At 41.7% G+C, this 18,487-nt stretch overlaps 1 protein-coding gene across 7 annotated transcripts in view; it reads left to right on the forward strand.

Moving 5' to 3' along the window:
- The window catches only part of CEP164 (centrosomal protein 164), an 81,691-nt gene that overhangs the window by 48,815 nt on the left and 14,389 nt on the right, over positions 1-18,487 (forward strand). For 5 of the 7 annotated variants that reach the window (XM_023499425.2, XM_031961327.1, XM_031961328.1 and 2 more), the window contains 6 exons: positions 361-414; positions 702-839; positions 1,894-2,034; positions 11,617-11,826; positions 15,785-15,916; positions 17,926-18,142. In XM_023499425.2, coding sequence (XP_023355193.1) covers positions 361-414; positions 702-839; positions 1,894-2,034; positions 11,617-11,826; positions 15,785-15,916; positions 17,926-18,142 — 892 coding nt within the window. The remainder of the gene's footprint in view (positions 1-360; positions 415-701; positions 840-1,893; positions 2,035-11,616; positions 11,827-15,784; positions 15,917-17,925; positions 18,143-18,487) is intronic. The other 2 variants (XM_031961326.1, XM_031961329.1) reach the window with 2 other exon arrangements.

Raw genomic sequence — 18,487 nt, forward strand, 5'->3', positions numbered from 1 at the left:
GGTCTCGTCTCATTATTGTATTAAACTGATCAAGCATTTCCATGTGTGTCCTACCTAGGGCCAAGACTGGGATAGTCTATGTGTAGAAGGGAAGCCCAGAGTGTGTAGTACTGCAGGGGGAGAGGCTCAGCACTGAAACAAGTCCCATGGTATCCCAGCTCTGATCTCTGGATCAGGGGCTTTCACCCTGGAGAAAGGCCTATAGCTTTTAGGCAGCAAAAATGGATTGATTCTTTACCTTTTAAAATTATATAACTTCACGCAGTTTTGAAAATGATGATCCTTTGTGTAAGACTTGTTGTTTTCTCCTCATTTTTCTTTCCTCCTTCTCTTGGTCCCCACTTCTCTGTTGTGCTTTAGAATACTGGGTACAGACCCACCTGCCAGTATCTCCAGTCATTATTCACTTGAAGAGTAAGTGTACCCCAGAAAAACTGGCTTGCCTGCCCATAAGTTAGAGAGTTGGGGCAGGAACTCACCCCAAAGAGTTCTTCCTTTCTCATCCTTTGCCCTGTTTGCCCTGCTCACTCTGAGATGCATTTCTCTGCGTGGGTCTCTGGGGAGGGGGGAAGGAAGGTAGCTGGAATAGTGAGAGCCTAAAGCAAGCCTTCCTTTGCCACTCTTCTCCCCCTTCCCCTCTTTTTTTTACCTAAATGGAGACTGCTGTCCTTTTCATGTCTAACCTTCTTCCTTCTGTGAAGGGAGAAAATCCAGAGCCTTTTTCAGGACCACGAGGTAGCAGAAGAGCAGTGTTCCCTGGAGGGGGAGCTGAGGGAGACAGTGGAGCCTGAGCCCAATATGACAGCCAGCCCAGCTTCAGAGGCCTCCTCCCCAAAGAGGTAAGGCTCGGTCTGAGTCCTGGGCTGGTCAGTGGGGCTTGGGGGGTTGTCTGGTACAGAGAGGGCAGCCCGGAGAATGTGCAGATCAGAGCCTGGAAAGGAAAGAGTTGGAGTTAGGTCTGTGCCATGGTAGTGGCAGGGAGAGCCTGTCAGGTAACTGGTGCAGGAATCCTCCTGAAGGAAAGCAAGCAGTTTGGCCCCCTTCCTGCCCCCTGCTGTGCATCTGCAATTGGTGCCTTTGTTTTTGTTAGTAGGAACTTAGAGAGTATTGAACTAGAAAGAGCTCTTTGGTCTCTTCTTGCCACAGCAGTGAGGTGGTCGCAAGCATTGGCCACCCGTCTGGTGAAGCTGGGCTGGCTTTCCTCCTTATACCTGCTGCTGTTTCTAGGGGAAAGAGGGCTGGGCTGGCACCAGGAATCTTGTGCCTGAGTCTGAGGCTGAGGGGCAGGCGATGGTGGCCAAGGCACTTCACCTCCGCGTTGCTTCATCTGTAAAATGGGGACAGTACTGTACATACTGCCTGTCTTAGGCACTTTGTAACTTTTAGAGCTATATCAATTGGAGCTATTATTCCCTTTCTCTGTCACCACAGTATCACCAGGACACCTTCTTTTGGTAGGATTCAGTTTGAGAATTAGAAGACTTTGTGCATCAGGCCAGAAGACCCAGTTCAGAGACTGCAGTCTTCAGTTCTTGTTCCTTTAGTTCCCTGGCAATGGAAAGTTGTTTCTTTCAGAGCTTTCAGTCTTGACTTTGAGATCACTGGTCTTATTAAACAGTCCTGACTACTTGAAAGAACGAACATTCAGTCAGCAGCTTCCGAGCCTGCTCCCCCAGGCGCTGTGTGATTCTGTGTCCCATATGGGGCATGGACCTGATTGTGTCTCACGTAGCTAGGAAACAGGCAAGGAGAGGGCTACAGACCTTGAAAGCCTGACACCTGTGCTTGGGAAACTGGCACACCATGTGTTCCAGAGCCCATTTCCCTTTGTCCCTGAATGGAGTCCCAGGCTCCCTGTCCTTATTATGCTTTATTTTCCTTCTGGTACTACAGAAGTGGATGTGTCATCAGCCTTCCTCATGACCATAAGATGGAAGAAGAGCTGCACCCCATAAAGGAAATTCACGAGCAGAAAAAAGTGGAAGGACTTGAGGATAAGATGGCCAGCCCAACCTTGCCAGTTTCCCGAGAAGAGTAAGGACTGTTTTTAAGTTCCCTGTTCACATCTTTTGCATGTGTTCTGCTTGCCTGCCACATAGAGTAGTCATGTGTGTGGAGCTTTGGGATGAAAGCTCTTCCATGGGGGGGAAGAGGGATGTAGGCAGGTTTGGATGGTTTAAGGTCCTGAAACAAGTCATTATGCTCCAAACAACATGGAGTATCATGCTGGAGGAAAAGGAGTAGTTACTTCTTGCCAAGCAGATAAAAATACTTTTTAAATTAAATGATTAATTAAAAACTTAATCTTGAACATCAGTACAGCCAACTAAACTGTCTCTGTATCTACATTTTAGTGAATTAATTTTAATGTATAGTTTAATCATAACTTTTTAGCCACTCTTTCTGAGACATAATTGGAATTCTTTGCCTATTCTCATTCTTCTGGTTCTGCTTTTTTTTTTTTTAACTTTAAATAATTTCATAAAGGCTTCTTTGTATTTCTTTTATTTGTTAGTTGTTGTTGTTTTTTGCTGAGGCAATTGGGGTTAAGTAATGGGGGTTAATTGCCTGGGGTCACACAGTTAGGAAGTGTTAAGTGTCTGAGGTCAGATTTGAACTCAGGTTGTCCTGACTTCAGGGCTGGTGCACTATCTATTGTGCCACCTAGCTGCCACTTATTTGTTAGTTTTAATTGTATCATAAACTCTTATATTAAGGCACTCCAATCTATTTAACTTTTCTCCCATTAGTAGATATTTAGATTAGCCCCAACTCTTTGCAGTTACATATAATGCTGCTATGAACATCTTTGTCAGTTCTTCTTTTGTTTGTTCATTCACTTTTATAACATTTTTAGGGTATATTCCCAACAGTGAAATTATTGGTTCAAAGATTATGATTATTTTTGTAACTTTTCTCATGTACTGCAAGAGTGTGCTCCAAAAAGATTTAACAAATTTTATGAGCCACCAGCAATGAATAATTGTACCTATTTTTCTACAACTAAACTCACATTGAGTCTTGTTGCTTTTAATTATTTTTTCTGTTTGGTGAGTGTGACTTGGTACCTCACAGTTGCTTTAATTTTTATTTCTCTGATTTTAATGAAGTTGAGCATTTTGCAAGTGTTTGTTAATAGCTGAAACCTTTTATCCAAAAAGCTCTTAAATCCTTTTTCTTATTTAGTCCTTATAATGCTCCTGTGAAGTTAGGAGATGAGGTTTTATTTTATGTTAAAACTTCTAAGAGGCAATGTGGTATGGTGGATTTTTAAATTTTGAAATGAGAAAGATCTGGATTAAAATTCTGGTTCTCATACTTAGTGATTGTATTACTTTTATGAGTCATGAGCTTTTTCTTGAAGATTTATCTGTAGTATAATAATCTGTTATAGTGGAGGAATTTCCCTTTATCTTTTAATATAGTAGAACTTTGATGCTTCATGCTGTCCTGATACAGACTGCAAGCCCTCTCTGCCTTGGTGGAAAGTTTCATAAATTGCTGTGGCCTGCCCTTGGGTGTGCAGCCTCTTTGCACTTAGATTTGACCTCAAAATAAAGCCACTTGCTAGAAACCTGCTTTGAATTTTGTATAATAATCACAATTCTAATATCTCACATCTAACAAGCACTTTTTCTTATGATGAAATGACTTTCAGAGAGGATGGCAAATGATTTACCCAAGATCACATAGTAGGTTAGTGACCAAGTTTTCCTAACACCTGATAGTTATATAGCCATGGGGACTTTTAACATCTCTCAAAGAAGACCATTAACATTAGACAACTGTTTAGGGCATTTTTTTTCTTACAATATTATGTGAAATTTCTATAGGAATCAGGGTCCTTTTCACTAGATCAATATATATATCAGGTATATATATATATATTTTTTTCTTTTCTTTTAACAATATTTTAGCCAATTACATATAAAGACAACTTTTTAAATGTTTGCTTTATTTAATATTTTCCTCCAGTTTCATTCAAAACAAAAAAAAAATTTTCACATTTGTTTTAAAATTTTTTGAGCTCTAGGTTCTTTCCCTTATCCCAATCCATAATTAAGAAACCTCTTATGAAGTTAATGCAAAACATTTCCATAAAAGTAAAGTTGTGGAAAAAAAACTATAAATTTCCCATTCTGATGAAAATAAAAACCCTCAAAAATTAAGTTTAAAAAAGAGAGAAAGTGAGGTAGAGAGAGAAAGAGAGAATGCTTCAATCTATATTCAAACACAATCAGTTCCATCTTTGGGTATGGATAGGATTTTTCATAATAAGTCATTTAGAGTAAGTGTGGATGATTGTGCTACTGAAACTAGCAAAGTTATTCATGGCTGGTCATCCCAGAACATTGCTATTACTTTCTATACAGTACCTTTGTTTGTGTTCATGAAGGACTTTTCAGGTTTTTTCTTTTTCTTGAGAGTATCCTGCTCATCGTTTCCCAAAGAACAATAATATTCCATCATAAACACACACCATAGTTTATTGAACCATTCCCCAATTGATGGGCAACTCCTCAATTTCCAATTTTTTTGCCCTGAAAAGAGAGTTGCTATGAATATTTTTTTTTGTATATATAGATCATTTTCCTTTTTTTTTTTTTTTCCCCTGAATCTCTTTTGGTATTTATGCCAAGTAGTGATGTTGTTGAGTCAAAAGATATGCATGAATTTATAGCTTTTGGGGCACAGATAATATCTTTTGATCATTTATCATTTGGGGCATGGCCCCCTTTTTTTTTTTTTTAATGAATTTGACTCACTTCCCTCTGTTTGAGAAATGAGGCTTTATCAGAGAAACCTCCTTTGAAATTCTTTTTACAGTTACTGTTGCTAACTGTATTTCCCCCATTTATTCTTTCTCCTTTCACTCTGTCCCTCCTCAAAAGTATTTTGGTACTGACCACTCCCTCTTCCAATATGTCCTCTCTTTTATCATCCTTCTCCCCCTTCCCATATCTCATTCCTATTTACCATATTCCTCCTATTTTTCTGTAGGATAAGATAGATTTCTATACCCCTGTTGAGTATGTATGTTATTTCCTCTTTGAGCCAGTTCTGATAAGAGTAAGGTTCACTCTCTCAGCTCTCTTCACCCTCTTCCCCTCCACTGTAAAAAGCTTTTTCTTATCTTTTTTCTAATGGCAGATGATTTGTACCATTCCACTTCTCCCTTTCCCCTAGTACATTTCTCTCTCACCTCTTAATTTCATCATTAAAAAAAATATATTATCCCTTCATATTCAACTCATACCTGTATTCCCTGTCTATATATATACTCCTTGTAATTGCCATAATAATGAGAAAGTTCTAATGAGTTACAGGTATCATCCTCCCATGTAGGAACGCAAACAGCTAAACCTTATTAAGTCCCTTATGATATCATTTTCTTGATTACCTCCTTATGGTTCTCCAGAAAGTATTTGAAAATCAAATATTCCACAACTTTACTTTTATGGAAATGTTTTGCATAACTTCATAAGAGGTTTCTTAATTATGGATTGGGATAAGGGAAAGAACCTAGAGTTCAAATCTGACCTCAGACACTTAACACTTCCTAACTGTGTGACCTCGGGCAAGTCACTTAACCCCAATTGCCTCAGCAAAAAACAAATTTATAGTTTTTTTTCCCACAACTTTACTTTTATGGAAATGTTTTGCATAACTTCATAAGAGGTTTCTTAATTATGGATTGGGATAAGGGAAAGAACCTAGAGCTCAAAAACTCTGGTCTTTTCATCACAAATGCTTGAAAATTCTCTGAAGGATTATACTCATTTTTGCTGGGTAGGTGATTTTTGGTTGTAATCCTAGCTCCATTGTTCTCTGGAATATCATATTCCAAACTCTCTGGTCCTTTAATGTAGAAGCTGCTAAATCTTGTGTTACCCTGATTGTGGCTCTACTAGAATTGCTTCTTTCTGAAATGCTTGCAATATTTTCTCCTTGACCTGGGAGTTTTGGAATTTGGCTGTAATATTCCTGCGAATTTTCATTTTGGGATCTCTTTCAGGAAGTGATCAATAGATTCTTTCAATTTTTCTTTTACTCTCTGGTTCTAGAATATTAGGACAGTTTTCCTTGATAATTTTGTGATAGATGATATCTAGCCTTCTTTTTTGATCATGACTTTCAGGTCAACCTTTTTAAATTTTAAATTATTTTTAAATTTTAAAATTATTTCTCCTGGATTTATTTTTCCAGGTCAATTGTTTTTCCAGTGAGATATTTCACAGTTTTTCTATTTTTTCTTTTCTTTTCTTTTCTTTTTTTTTGGTTTTGCTTTAATTTATCTTGATTTTTCATAAAGGCATTAGCTTCCATTTGCTCAATTCTAATTTTTAAGGAATTATTTTCCTCAGCTTTTGTACTTTCTTTCCCAACTAGCCAATTTTGTGTTTTAAGGCATCTTCTCCTTATTAGCTTTTTGCATTTCCTTTTGTACTGCTCTCAATTCTTTCCTATTTTTTTCTCTATCTCTCTTATTTGATTTTCAAAATTCCTTTTGAGCTCTTCCATGAGCTGAGCCTAATTCTTATTTTTCTTGGAGGTTTTGGATATAGGAACTTTGACTTTGTTATCATTTTCTGAGTGTGTGTTTTAATCTTCTTTGTTACCATAATAACTTCAATGTCAGACTTTGTTATCATTTTCTGAGTGTGTATTTTAATCTTTGTTACCATAATAACTTCAATGGCCAGAAACTTTTTTTGTTGTCTGCTCATTTTCCTAGCCTATTACTCTGCTTTTAACTCTGTTTAAAAAGTAGGGTGGAGGGTGCAGTGTCCCAACCTTCAAGTGTTTTGTGCAGCTGTTTTCAGAGATCCTCTAGGAATCTGACATAAACACTCTTTTCAGCACTGGAGCTGTTAGGTATGTCCCTGCCCCACTGTAGCGGCAAGTTCTAGTGTGCTAAATCAGTAGAGTTCTATTTTGCTGACACTGGCCTGGAGTTGGGGCCTGGACTGCACTGAGACTGCACACCGGACTCCCATCCCATTGCCACAGATTCTTTCTACTGCCTTTCTGAGTACTCCCTGGTATTCCTGGGCCGAGAGGTCCAGAAGCTTCTAGCATTATTGTTGATGCTGGGATCTGGGCTGGAACTGGGGCTGGGGCCAGGCTGGAGCCCCGGCTGGGTCTGGGACTACACTGCAGTCTGCCCTGGGATTATGTTGCTAGGCTCCTACCCTATTTCTACAGACCTTTTCTGCTGACCTTCCAAGTCCTCTTTGATGTCTCTGAGCTGAGAGATCTGGAACCACCAGTACTGCTGCTGATTCAGAGATTGGGCTGGGATGGGTCCAGGGCTGGGTCCAGGGCTAGGTCCAGGGTTGGGTCTGGGGCTGGGGCTGTGCTAGTGCACCTGCCCCAGAATTGCATGCTGGACTTCCATTCTGGTGTCACAAGACTTTTCTGCTGAGCTTCTAAGTTGCCTTCAGCATGAAAATATTCTATTCCATCTTTGATGCTTTAAAATTTGTTTAGGATCATTATTTAAAGGAATTTAGAGCAATTTGGGGAAGAGGTTGGGTGAGGGTTTGCCTTTACTTTGCCATCTTGGCTCCATCCCTTGTAAAGACAACTTTTAACATTCATTTCTTAAAAATTTTGAGTTCCAAATTTTTTTCCACCCCTACCTCCCCTTTCTCAGAGATGGCAAGCAATTTGATATAGGTTATATATGTTCAATCATGTAAAATATATTTCCATATTAGTCACGTTATGAAAGATGATATAGATCAAAAGGGAAAAAAAACTATATCCCCCCAAAAATAAAATGAAAAACAGTATATTTCTATAACCTCTGCCCCTGCTACCCTTTCCCCACTACATCCACACACCATATCTTTCCTATCCCTTCTAACTCTTCTGCTTTAATTCTGCTCCATAACTTTCCTTGCTATTGCTTAACCTCTCCCCACCCATCCCTTCCTTGTCTTCTTTCCTCACCATTTGCTTCCCCATTTGCCCATCCCTTCCTTCTTACTACTTTATAGATTTTGGAGGGTGTTGTACCCTTCATGGTATTTATGTAGTGTTGCCTATTTAACCCATTCTTGATATAAGTTTTCAGACTCCATCAGTTTTTTTTTTTTTTTTTTTATGGATGTGTACAGCATTCTCATCATGAGTCCTTTGGAATGGTCTTAGATCATTCTATTGCGAGACTAAGGCATTCAATTAATCATGATGCAGCATCTGCAAAATATATTTCAGAGTGGGCTAATGAGATGATGCAGTGACCATCCAAGCAGATTCTGAGTATCTTTCTCACGAGTGGAATGAGCAGGGCCCAGACAGAGCCCCTAGGGATTAGGCTATTCTTCTCAACCTACTTGGGCTATAATTCATTTGCCATCCCAGCATAGCTGGCTGCTGCTTAGCATCTCTTTGTAGTATCTCAGTTGGGTCAGATGTTGGGCATGTCTATACTTTCCCTAGGACCTGCCAACTTGTCCTTTCCTAGACTCTTCTTCAAACCCTATGACTTTCTTGCTAGTCATCTTCAAAGTTTTTTTCTTCTGGAGATATTGAGGGCAATGACTGGCTGTCTCATTAGGATGGTGCAACATATTTCAGGTTCCCTGTAAATCTTGCTGAGCTGAATAGGCCAGAGGCCAGAAAGCTCAGGCAGAATTAGGCAGTCATCAACAATAGCATGCCCTTCGTGACAGGAGGTAGAGAAGGGAGGGTCTTCTTTGGAATCATATAGAATCCTTTTTTTCTGCACCCTTTGAGATGTATTCTGGACAAACAATCTCAGCTGAAACACACATATGCAAGTTTATTTAGTCCAACCCAGTCCTGAACAATAATCCTTCCTTAGCATACTTCATGAGCCTTTCTGAGATCTCTAGATAAAAATCTACATTGAATGGCCATCTGGTATCTTTAAGGGCAATCCATTCTACTTTTAGGTTGCTCTGCTACTTAAGAAGTGTTTCCCTACTTCACCTAAAATTTTAAGATCTTTCCTTCCATTCATTGCTCTAAACACTTTCCTATGGGGCCAAGGAGTATAATCTTATTCTTTATTTCTTGCACTTTAAATACTTGACAGCAGCTTACAGGTTCTCCCTGAGCCTTTTCTCTAGGTTAAACATCCTCAGATTGCTCAGAAGATCCTTAATTTGTCACGTATTCTAGGCTTTCCCTTGCCTAGTCATGTGGTCCTCTCGTTTGACAATTTTCTTTCTTTTTTTTTTTTTTAATAGCCTTTTATTTACAGGTTATATGCATGGGTAACTTTACAGCATTAACAATTGCCAAACCTCTTGTTCCAATTTTTCACCTCTTACCCCCCACCCCCTCCCCTAGATGGCAGGATGACCAGTAGATGTTAAATACATTAAAATATAAATTAGATACACAATAAGTATACATGTCAATTTTCTTTCTAAACACAATTCATATATAGTGCAGCTGGAGAGTGCAGAGGTTGGGTTATTAGTTGTAGGAGTAGATTTTGACTTGATGTTAGGTAACACTTTCCTAACAGAGCTATCTGAAAGTGAAATGGGCTGTCTTGGAGATAGTGGGTTCTCCCTTACTAGTTGTAGAGGACATTCTTAGTTGGGCTGAATGGCCTTTGGGGGTCTTTTCTAATGATGGCTCAGATTTTGTAATGTGGCTCTGATATTGCTTATGGTCTCAGATCCCTATTGAAACGTTTCCTGAATCTAGACACTGGGGAAAGAGGAAGACTAACCAGAAAGTAGCCCTATATACACTACATATTAAGGTATGCGAACACACTTGTATTTGCAGGCTCGTTGCACGCTGGCACTTTATCTGATGCTTCATCTCTTCTGCAGCATCTGTCCCTGGAGCCCCACATAGTTAGATAGCCCACAGGGGAGAGAAACATTAAAAGGTACCATCTCAGGAAAAAATGATGTTTTCAGCCAGGATTGGAAATGAGTTGGAGAGTTGATGAGGCGGAGAGAGAGACTGTTTCAGAGGGCAGGATTCTCAAAGGAGGAAGGTGGCAACAGCAGCCCATCTGACATCCGCATTGGTAGGACTTGCCAGGGCAGTCAGACGAAGCCAGTGTGTGTGAAGTGGGCCAAAAGAGACTTGAGAAAGAGGGAACCTGTGCTGTAACCTAGTACCCCTCCATGGTTTTAGGAAATCAATCAACAAGAATCTTAATGATTTTAGCAAGGAGATAATATAGTCCTATCTTGCTCCTTCATCCAAGCAGAGAGGGATCCAAGTTATAATTTCTAAGCCCCTCAGATACCATTTTTCTCCTGCTATTCTGATCTGTCACCTCCCATCTGTTGTGTTGCTGGAGCTGAAAAGAGGAAAAATGTGATTCTGAACCCCATGCTTTCTAGTATAACCCACAAGACTTATGCTGAGCATCTTCTCTGACATTGACAGTTGATTTCCTTTTAGTCTTTTCACTTTTTTCGTGGGTGACTGCTTAGGCCAACTTTGAGCTATTCCTTCATCTTGAGACAGTATTTAATGAGGTGTGACTAAAAAGTCAAGAAACTGGTTTTTATAACAAATGAAATAAACAAACAAATGAAATGAAGACAAAAGGAGTTTATCTTGATCCTTTCTACTGAATCTTGTCCAGATTCAAGGTTATAAGGTTGGAAAAAACCACTATTCACATCCAGAAAGCAAGAAACCCACAGTGACTTAGACAGGGAACACTGGTTTTGATGTATAATTTCTGATATTTCTGTTAAAAAAAAAAAGTTACCTGGAAATACCTTTCTCATTATGCCAGCTTGTTACTGGAAGTTCCCTGTAACAGATGTGGTCTGGGGACAGAACTGCCACAACTCCCTCTGCCTGGAGAAATGGCTGGAGTGTAGTACTAGAGATCAGAAGTGTGGATTTGAATTCTGGATTGGACATTTACTAGCTGTGTGCCCCAGGGCAAGGAGTTATGTAACCTCTCAAGATTTCCATCTGTAAAATTAGAGGCTTGGACTTGATTGATAACCTCAAAGGTTCCTTTCAGCACAAAATTTGTGATCTTATGATCTCCTGCATTAGAAAAGGTTTTCAGCCAGAATCCCCCTTTCTCATAAAGGTATGAGAAATTCCCTGAGCAATGATCAGGGAAGCTTTAGAGTTCTGGGAACTGGGCTGTATTCTTTATATTGGAGAAATATCCTCCTGTTTTTCACTGGCTTTTTGTATTACAAGATAGAGAGTAATTTTGGGGGACTGTTTTCAGCCTAATGATGTGATATGAGATATGGGTTATCTAGGGGTAGGATTAGCTAGGGATAATGCTTTTCTCTGCCTTCCCTAGCTATCAACCTGCCATTAAGGGGTATGTGTGTTAAGTTTTCTGGGAATCAAAGATGTACCATCTTGTCAGTCACCTTTCTGATTGTTCCTAGGACCTTGATATTTTTAACCAGAGAACATTATAGATCAACTGTTTACCAAGTTGATTTATGCTTCATCTTCAGACAACGGGAGATATATTTTTGTTCTCTATGTGCCTTATATATCTTATATATGTATCTATGTGCCCTTATAATATGGCTCCACATTCTTTATGTTGTTTGCATGCTATAGGCTAATAAGGGTCCATATGTTATATCATGTAACAATGTGCTACTCTCTGCCTTTGATTAGAGTTGTCCCAGAGGCCTTAACCTCTCAGAAGCAGCCCTTAGAAGATTCCTTAAAGGTCATAGAAGAGAAGACAGTCCAGGATCTGGAGCAGGAGCGGGCAAGATTGTTAGAGGACCGAAGACAGAAGATGGAGCGGTTGCAGAAGGAACTGTGTCAAGAGGAAGAAGAGGAGATGCTGAAACTTGAGCAGCAGAAAGACAAGTCCCTCAGGTCCTGTTCCTTCCCCTTGGGGTGGAAGACTTCTGGGGTCTGGTATTGAGATGATAATGGCAGTAATGCTCATATGTGAGTTGCCATGTTTCTTTTCTTTAGACTAGAGTGATACTTAGGTTGCTCTTGTCCTGGAAAAACTCATAGAATCTTAGATTTGGAAGGGTCCCTAGACCCCTAGAGATCATTTAATTCAGCTTTTACCTGGAGCATGAATCTCCTCTACAAACTTCTCTGGCAAATTCATTCAGCCTCTTTTTGACCTTTAGTAACAGAAAACTCATTCCTAGTGGAATCCATTTTGGATAGCTCTGATTGTTCGGAAGTGTTTCCCTATATTGTCCCAAAAATTCCTATGTAATTTCTACCTAGTTCTGCTCTTTAAACTCAAAAAGAATAACAAATTAAGTTCCTCTTTCACTAATAACCCTTCAGATATTGTTTCAGCTGATGGGTACTTGACATAGTTTTAGGGTCCTCTCATTATCCTGATCTTTCTTTGTTACCTAAAATGAGGGACTAAAAACTGAGAATTATATTCTAGATATTAATCTGACTAGGTCAGGGGTCAGCATATCACCCTACCTTGTTCTTGACATTGCTTTTATTATTGCCACCGTAGATCACATTAACTCCTCTGGCTGATATGCTTCAGTGTTGATTCATTGGGAGCAGTGGTGTGATAATCCCAGACCATTTATATTTGGCTTTGGAATTGATTCTGGTTCTTTTGGCAGCAGATTTGCCTTAATCATTTTATTTTGCTCAACCCAATATTAAAGTGAACTTGAATTTCCTGAGCATAAACCAGCTGACAGTGAAGAATCCAAGCAGCTTTAGAAACATATTATATAAATTGGAAGAAGCCAATCCGAGATTAAACAATCAAAGACTGTAATCTAAAAATCAGATAATCCATAGGTAGATAATCAAGAGTTGTCTATCTTTGGTTTGGGATGATGCAGTTTTGGAATTAAGCAGCCAGCATTCTACCTTTGAGACAAAGGGGTGCCCCCCAAATTATCCTTCCTTTCCTCTTGCCAAGAATCAGCAGAGCAAAGGAGCATGGCCTCAGTTGGAAATCACTAATGACTGTTAAGTTTGCGGATCAGCCATCCTGCAGACTTACAGCAAAGCCCTATTGATAGCAGAGGAAATAAAGTCCTTGCAGCCAACACTTCTTTCTTTCTTCCTTCCCTTCCCTTCCCTTCCTTCCCTTCCCTTCCCTTCCCTTCCCTTCCCTTCCCTTCCCTTCCCTTCCCTTCCCTTCCCTTCCCTTCCCTTCCCTTCCCTTCCCTTCCCTTCCCTTCCCTTCCCTTCCCTTCCCTTCCCTTCCCTTCCCTTCCCTTCCCTTCCCTTCCCTTCCCTTCCCTTCCCTTCCCTTCCCTTCCCTTCCCTTCCCTTCCCTTCCCTTCCCTTCCCTTCCCTTCCTTCCTTCCTTCCTTCCCTTCCTTCCTTCCTTCCTTCCTTCCTTCCCTCTCTCCCTCCCTTCCTTCCTTCCTTCCTTCCTTCCCTTCCTTCCTTCAGCCAGTATTCCGGTATTCCATTCGGTAGCCCCGGCCCCATTCCTTCCTTCCTTCCCTTCATCCCTTCCTTCCTTCATTCCTTCCTTCCCTTCCTTCCTTCCTTCCCTTCATTCCCTTCCCTTCCCTTCCCTTCCCTTCCCTTCCTTCCCTTCCTTCCTTCGCTTCCCTTCCCTTCCTTCCTTCCTTCCCTTCCTTCCTTCCTTCCTTCCTTCCCTTCCTTCCTTCCTTCCCTTCCTTCCTTCCCTTCCCTTCCCTTCCTTCCTTCCTTCCCTTCCTTCCTTCCCTTCCTTCCTTCCCTTCCTTCCTTCCTTCCTTCCTTCCTTCCCTTCCTTCTCTTCCTTCCCTTCCCTTCCTTCCTTCCTTCCTTCCTTCCTTCCTTCCTTCCCTTCCCTTCCTTCCTTCCTTCAGCCCTTGTATTCCTTCCTTCCTTCCTTCCTTATTCCTTCCTTCCTTCCTTCCTTCCTTCCTTCCCTTCCTTCCTTCCTTCCTTCCCTTCCCTTCCCTTCCTTCCCTTCCCTTCCCTTCCTTCCTTCCTTCCTTCCTTCCTTCCTTCCCTTCCCTTCCTTCCTTCCCTTCCCTTCCCTTCCTTCCTTCCTTCCTTCCTTCCTTCCCTTCCTTCCCTTCCCTTCCCTTCCTTCCTTCCTTCCTTCCCTTCCCTTCCTTCCTTCCCTTCCTTCCTTCCTTCCTTCCTTCCTTCCTTCCTTCCTTCCCTTCCTTCCTTCCTTCCTTCCTTCCTTCCTTCCTTCCTTCCTTCCTTCCTTCCTTCCCTTCCCTTCCCTTCCCTTCCTTCCTTCCCTTCCTTCCTTCCTTCCTTCCTTTCTTCCTTCCTTCCTTCCTTCCTTCCCCTTCCTTCCTTCCTTCCTTCCCTTCCTTCCCTTCCTTCCTTGTTCCTTCCTTCCTTCCTTCCTTCCTTCCTTCCTTCTTCCTTCCTTCCCTTCCTTCCTTCCTTCCTTCCTTCCTTCCTTCCTTCCTTCCTTCCTTCTCCCTCTCCCTCCTTCCTTCCCTTCCCTTCCTTCCTTCCTTCCCTTCCTTCCCTTCCCTTCCTTCCTTCCTTCCCTTCCTTCCTTCCTTTCTTCCCTTCCTTCCCTTCCCTTCCTTCCCTTCCTCCCTCCCTTCCCTTCCTTCCTTCCTTCCCTTCCTTCCTTCCTTCCCTTCCTTCCTTCCTTCCTTCCTTCCTTCCTTCCTTCCTCCTTCCTTCCTTCCTTCCTTCCTCCCTTCCTTCCTTCCTTCCCTTCCTTCCTTCCTTCCTTCCCTTCCCTTCCCTTCCCTTCCCTTCCTTCCTTCCTTCCTTCCTTCCTTCCTTCCTTCCTTCCTTCCTTCCCTTCCCTTCCCTCCTTCCTTCCTTCCCCTTCCTTCCCTTCCTTCCTTCCTTCCTTCCTTCCTTCCTTCCTTCCTTGCTTCACTTCGCCTTCCTTCCTTCCTTGTTCCTTCCCTTCCTTCCCTTCCCTTCCTTGTGTCCTTGCTTCCTTCCCTTCCCCTTCCTTCCCTTCCTTCCTTCCTTCCTTCCTTCCTTCCTTCCTTCCTTGCTTCCCTTCCCTTCCCTTCCCTTCCCTTCCCTTCCCTTCCCTTCCCTTCCCTTCCCTTCCCTTCCCTTCCCTTCCCTTCCCTTCCCTTCCCTTCCCTTCCCTTCCCTTCCCTTCCCTTCCCTTCCCTTCCCTTCCCTTCCCTTCCCTTCCCTTCCCCTTCCCTTCCCTTCCCTTCCCTTCCCTTCCCCTTTTATTTTTCAAAACATATGCATGAACAATTCTTCAACATTAGCCCTTGCAAAACCTTGTGTTCCAATTTTCCTTCCCTTCCCTCATGCCCTCCCGTAGATGACAAGTAGTCCAATACATGTTAAACATGGTAGAAATATCTATTAAATCCAATATATGCATATATATTTATTCAATTCTCGTGCTGCACAAGAGAAAAAGTGAAGCAAAATAAATTGCAAGCAAATAAAACAACAACAAATAGAGTGGAAATGCTATATTATGAACCACACTCAGTTCCCATGGTTCTCTCGCTGGGTATAGATGGCTCTCTTCATCACTGAACAATTGGAATTGGTCTAAATCATCTCATTGTTTAAGAGCGCCATGTCCATCAGAATTGATCATTGTATAATCTTCTTGTTGATGTGTACAATGATCTCCTGGTTTTGCTCATTTCACTCAGCATCAGTTCATGTAAGAATCTCCAGCCCTCTCTGAAATCCTCCTGTTGATCAATTCTTATAGAACAATAATATTCCATGACATTCATATACCACAACTTATTCAGCCATTCCCCAACTGATGGGCAGCCACTCAGTTTCCAGTTCCTTGCCACTACAAAGAGGGCTGCCACAAACATTTTTGCACATGTGGGTCTCTTTCCCTCCTTTAAGATCTCTTTAGGATATAAGCCTAGTAGAAATATTGCAGCAAACTCGTCTATGTTTCTTTCAGGTTTCTGAGAGAGCAGCTCAAAAAAACAGCTGAGGAAGAAGAGGCTCGAGTAAGGGAAGAAGAGAGTCAGAAAATTTCTCATCTTCAAGCTCAGATCCTAGCCAGTACAGAAGCACAGGAGAATCAAATTAGGTGGGGATTGTGCTATGAACTTCCCAGACTCCTTTGAGAATCTTGCCTCCTATTTTACAGAATAAATTGGGACCATATGCCATGAGCTCCCTCTTTTCCCCTCTTCTTCATCTCCATTACAGGGTGCCTTCTGCCCTTTTCTCTTCCTTCATCCCTTACATGGTACTTCTTACCAAGACTGATGCTGCTTCTTGCTCAGGTGATCCTATTTCCTCCCATTTCCTCCAATAGATTGTCCCCTCTGTCATCCCTGTTCTCTCATTTATTTTTAATGTCTCCCTGCCTACTGTTTCCTCCCTACTGTCTAAAATCATGCTTATGTCTCCCCTATTGTCAAAAAACCTCAAAACCAAAACCTGCTCACTTTGATCCCTCCATTCCTGCTACCTGTCATCCTATATCTCTTCAGACCTTTGTGACTAAATTCCTTGAAAAGGCTATCTGTGATAGATGCCTGCATTTTTCTCTCTTCTTACTCTTCTTCCCTTACAATCCAACTTCCATCTTCATCATAACACTCCATCATTACATGCTCTCTCCAAAGTTACCAGTGATCACTTAATTGCCAGATCTCGTGGCCTTTTTCCAATACCCATTTTCCTTAACCTCTTTGCTTGCAGCCTTTGACACTGTGGATCACCCTTTTCTTCTTGAAATTCTCTTTTCTCTAAGTTTTCAGAACTCTTATTTCTCCTGCTCAATCTCAGTTTCCTTTGCTGGATACTTATTCAGAACATGCTATCTAGCCATAAGTATCTCAGGGACCTATCATGGGCCCTTTTCTTCTTCTTCCTATATACTACTTAACTTGGCGATCTCTTCCGCTCCCTTGGATTAAATGACTATTTCTGTGCTGATTTTCAGATCTACGTCTCCTGCCAACTTCTCTGTTAGCTTCCAGCCTCACATCTCTTAACTACCTTTCAGACATCTTGACTTGGATGTCTTATAGCTATATTAAACTCATTGTGTCCAAAATTGAACTCATTAACTTTCCCCCTAAACTTAATTCACCTTCCTTTTACTGTTAAAGCCAATACCATCCTCCTAATCCCTTGGGCTTCCTAGCAGTCATTTTCATTACCTTTCACCCCTCTCAGGTATTCTGTTACTATGGTCTGTCCATCCTACCTTTGCTGTTAACATCTTTCAAGTATGGCCCCTTCCTTCCTCTGACACTGCTGCCACAGTAGTGCAGACCCTCATCCCCTAACATCTGTCCTAGTGTGGTAGATCTGCTGCTGGTGGATCTGCTTGCCTCAACTCTTCCCCATTACAATCCATCCCCCGATTCAGTCACTAAAGTAATTTTTCTAGACTAATAGATCCACCCATATCATCCCCCTTCTCAGTAAACTCTAGAGACCTCCTGTTATCTCCAGGCTGAAGTACAAAATGCTCTGTCATTGAAAACTCTTCATATCCTAATTCCCTCCTACTTTTCCACTCCTCTCATACCTTACTCCCACATTCTCACAAGTTCTCTTCAATTTAATGAGACTGGCCTCCTCACTGTTCTATGAACTAGACATTCCATCTCTTGGGTCTGAATATTCTCTCTCTCTCTCTCTCTCTCTCTCTCTCTCTCTCTCTCTCTCTCTCTTCCCTATACCTGGAATGTTTTCCTTCCTCTGCTTACTAGTTCCCCTGGCTTCCTTTAAGTTTCAGCTAAAATCTTTTCTCCTAAAATCTTTTCTTGGTCCTTCTTTAATTTTAGTGTCTTCCCTTTGTTATTTCCTATTTATCTTGTAAATATCTGGCATGTTTTTATATATTTGTTCATTGTTCTCCTCTCCCCCTCTCCCCAATTAGATTGTAAGTATCTTGAGGACAGGGGATGTTTTTTTGCCTCTTTTTGTATCCTGAGCATTTAGCCCAGTGTCTGGCAGAGAATAGGCGCTTAACCCATCTTGGGTGATTGATTGAGTGACTGAGAATGGAATCTTTAGTCTCGGGAAGCTCTGTCCGGTGGTGCTCACGGCTATCCCCTTGCCTTCTTGTCTCTCCAGGACAGAGCATGAAGCTTCACTGAAGAAAATAAGAGAAGACTTGGAGTCACTGCAGCAGATGGAGTGGTCTAGCCTGGATCAGAAAAAGAAGCAGGTGTTAGAGAGGCTTAAAGAGGAAATGGAGGATAATGAAAAGAGAGAGAGGGTCCTCCTGAAAGAGGAGAATGAAAAGGCCATGAGTCAGCTGAAGGAGAGACTGGAAGATGAAAGGAAGGAGGTGTGTATATCTAACTAGAGATCCTTGGGTATGGAAACTCTTATGCTGCTCGCCCCTGGAATTGCTCTTGGTTCACTTTGTGAGAAAGAAAACAGGTTTGAGGGCCAGGGCCCAGATCAGGGTAAGGAGGAAAACCAAACACTTGTCTTCAGAGGTTGGAACAGGACATCTGGAGATGGGTGACTGGACCCCAGCAGCACCAGAGGCCCAAGAAAGGTTACCCTTGGGAGTGATGGAATTTGAAGTAGCTGGAGGGTTCTTCCCTCAGAAGATGGGGTGTGAGCTTGTGACATTAGCCACAGGTGTGCCCTCATGAGTGGTGGCACATCAGAGTTTGGAGAGAAA

Source organism: Sarcophilus harrisii, chromosome 3, assembly GCF_902635505.1.
Source record: "Sarcophilus harrisii chromosome 3, mSarHar1.11, whole genome shotgun sequence".
NCBI lineage: Eukaryota > Metazoa > Chordata > Mammalia > Dasyuromorphia > Dasyuridae > Sarcophilus > Sarcophilus harrisii.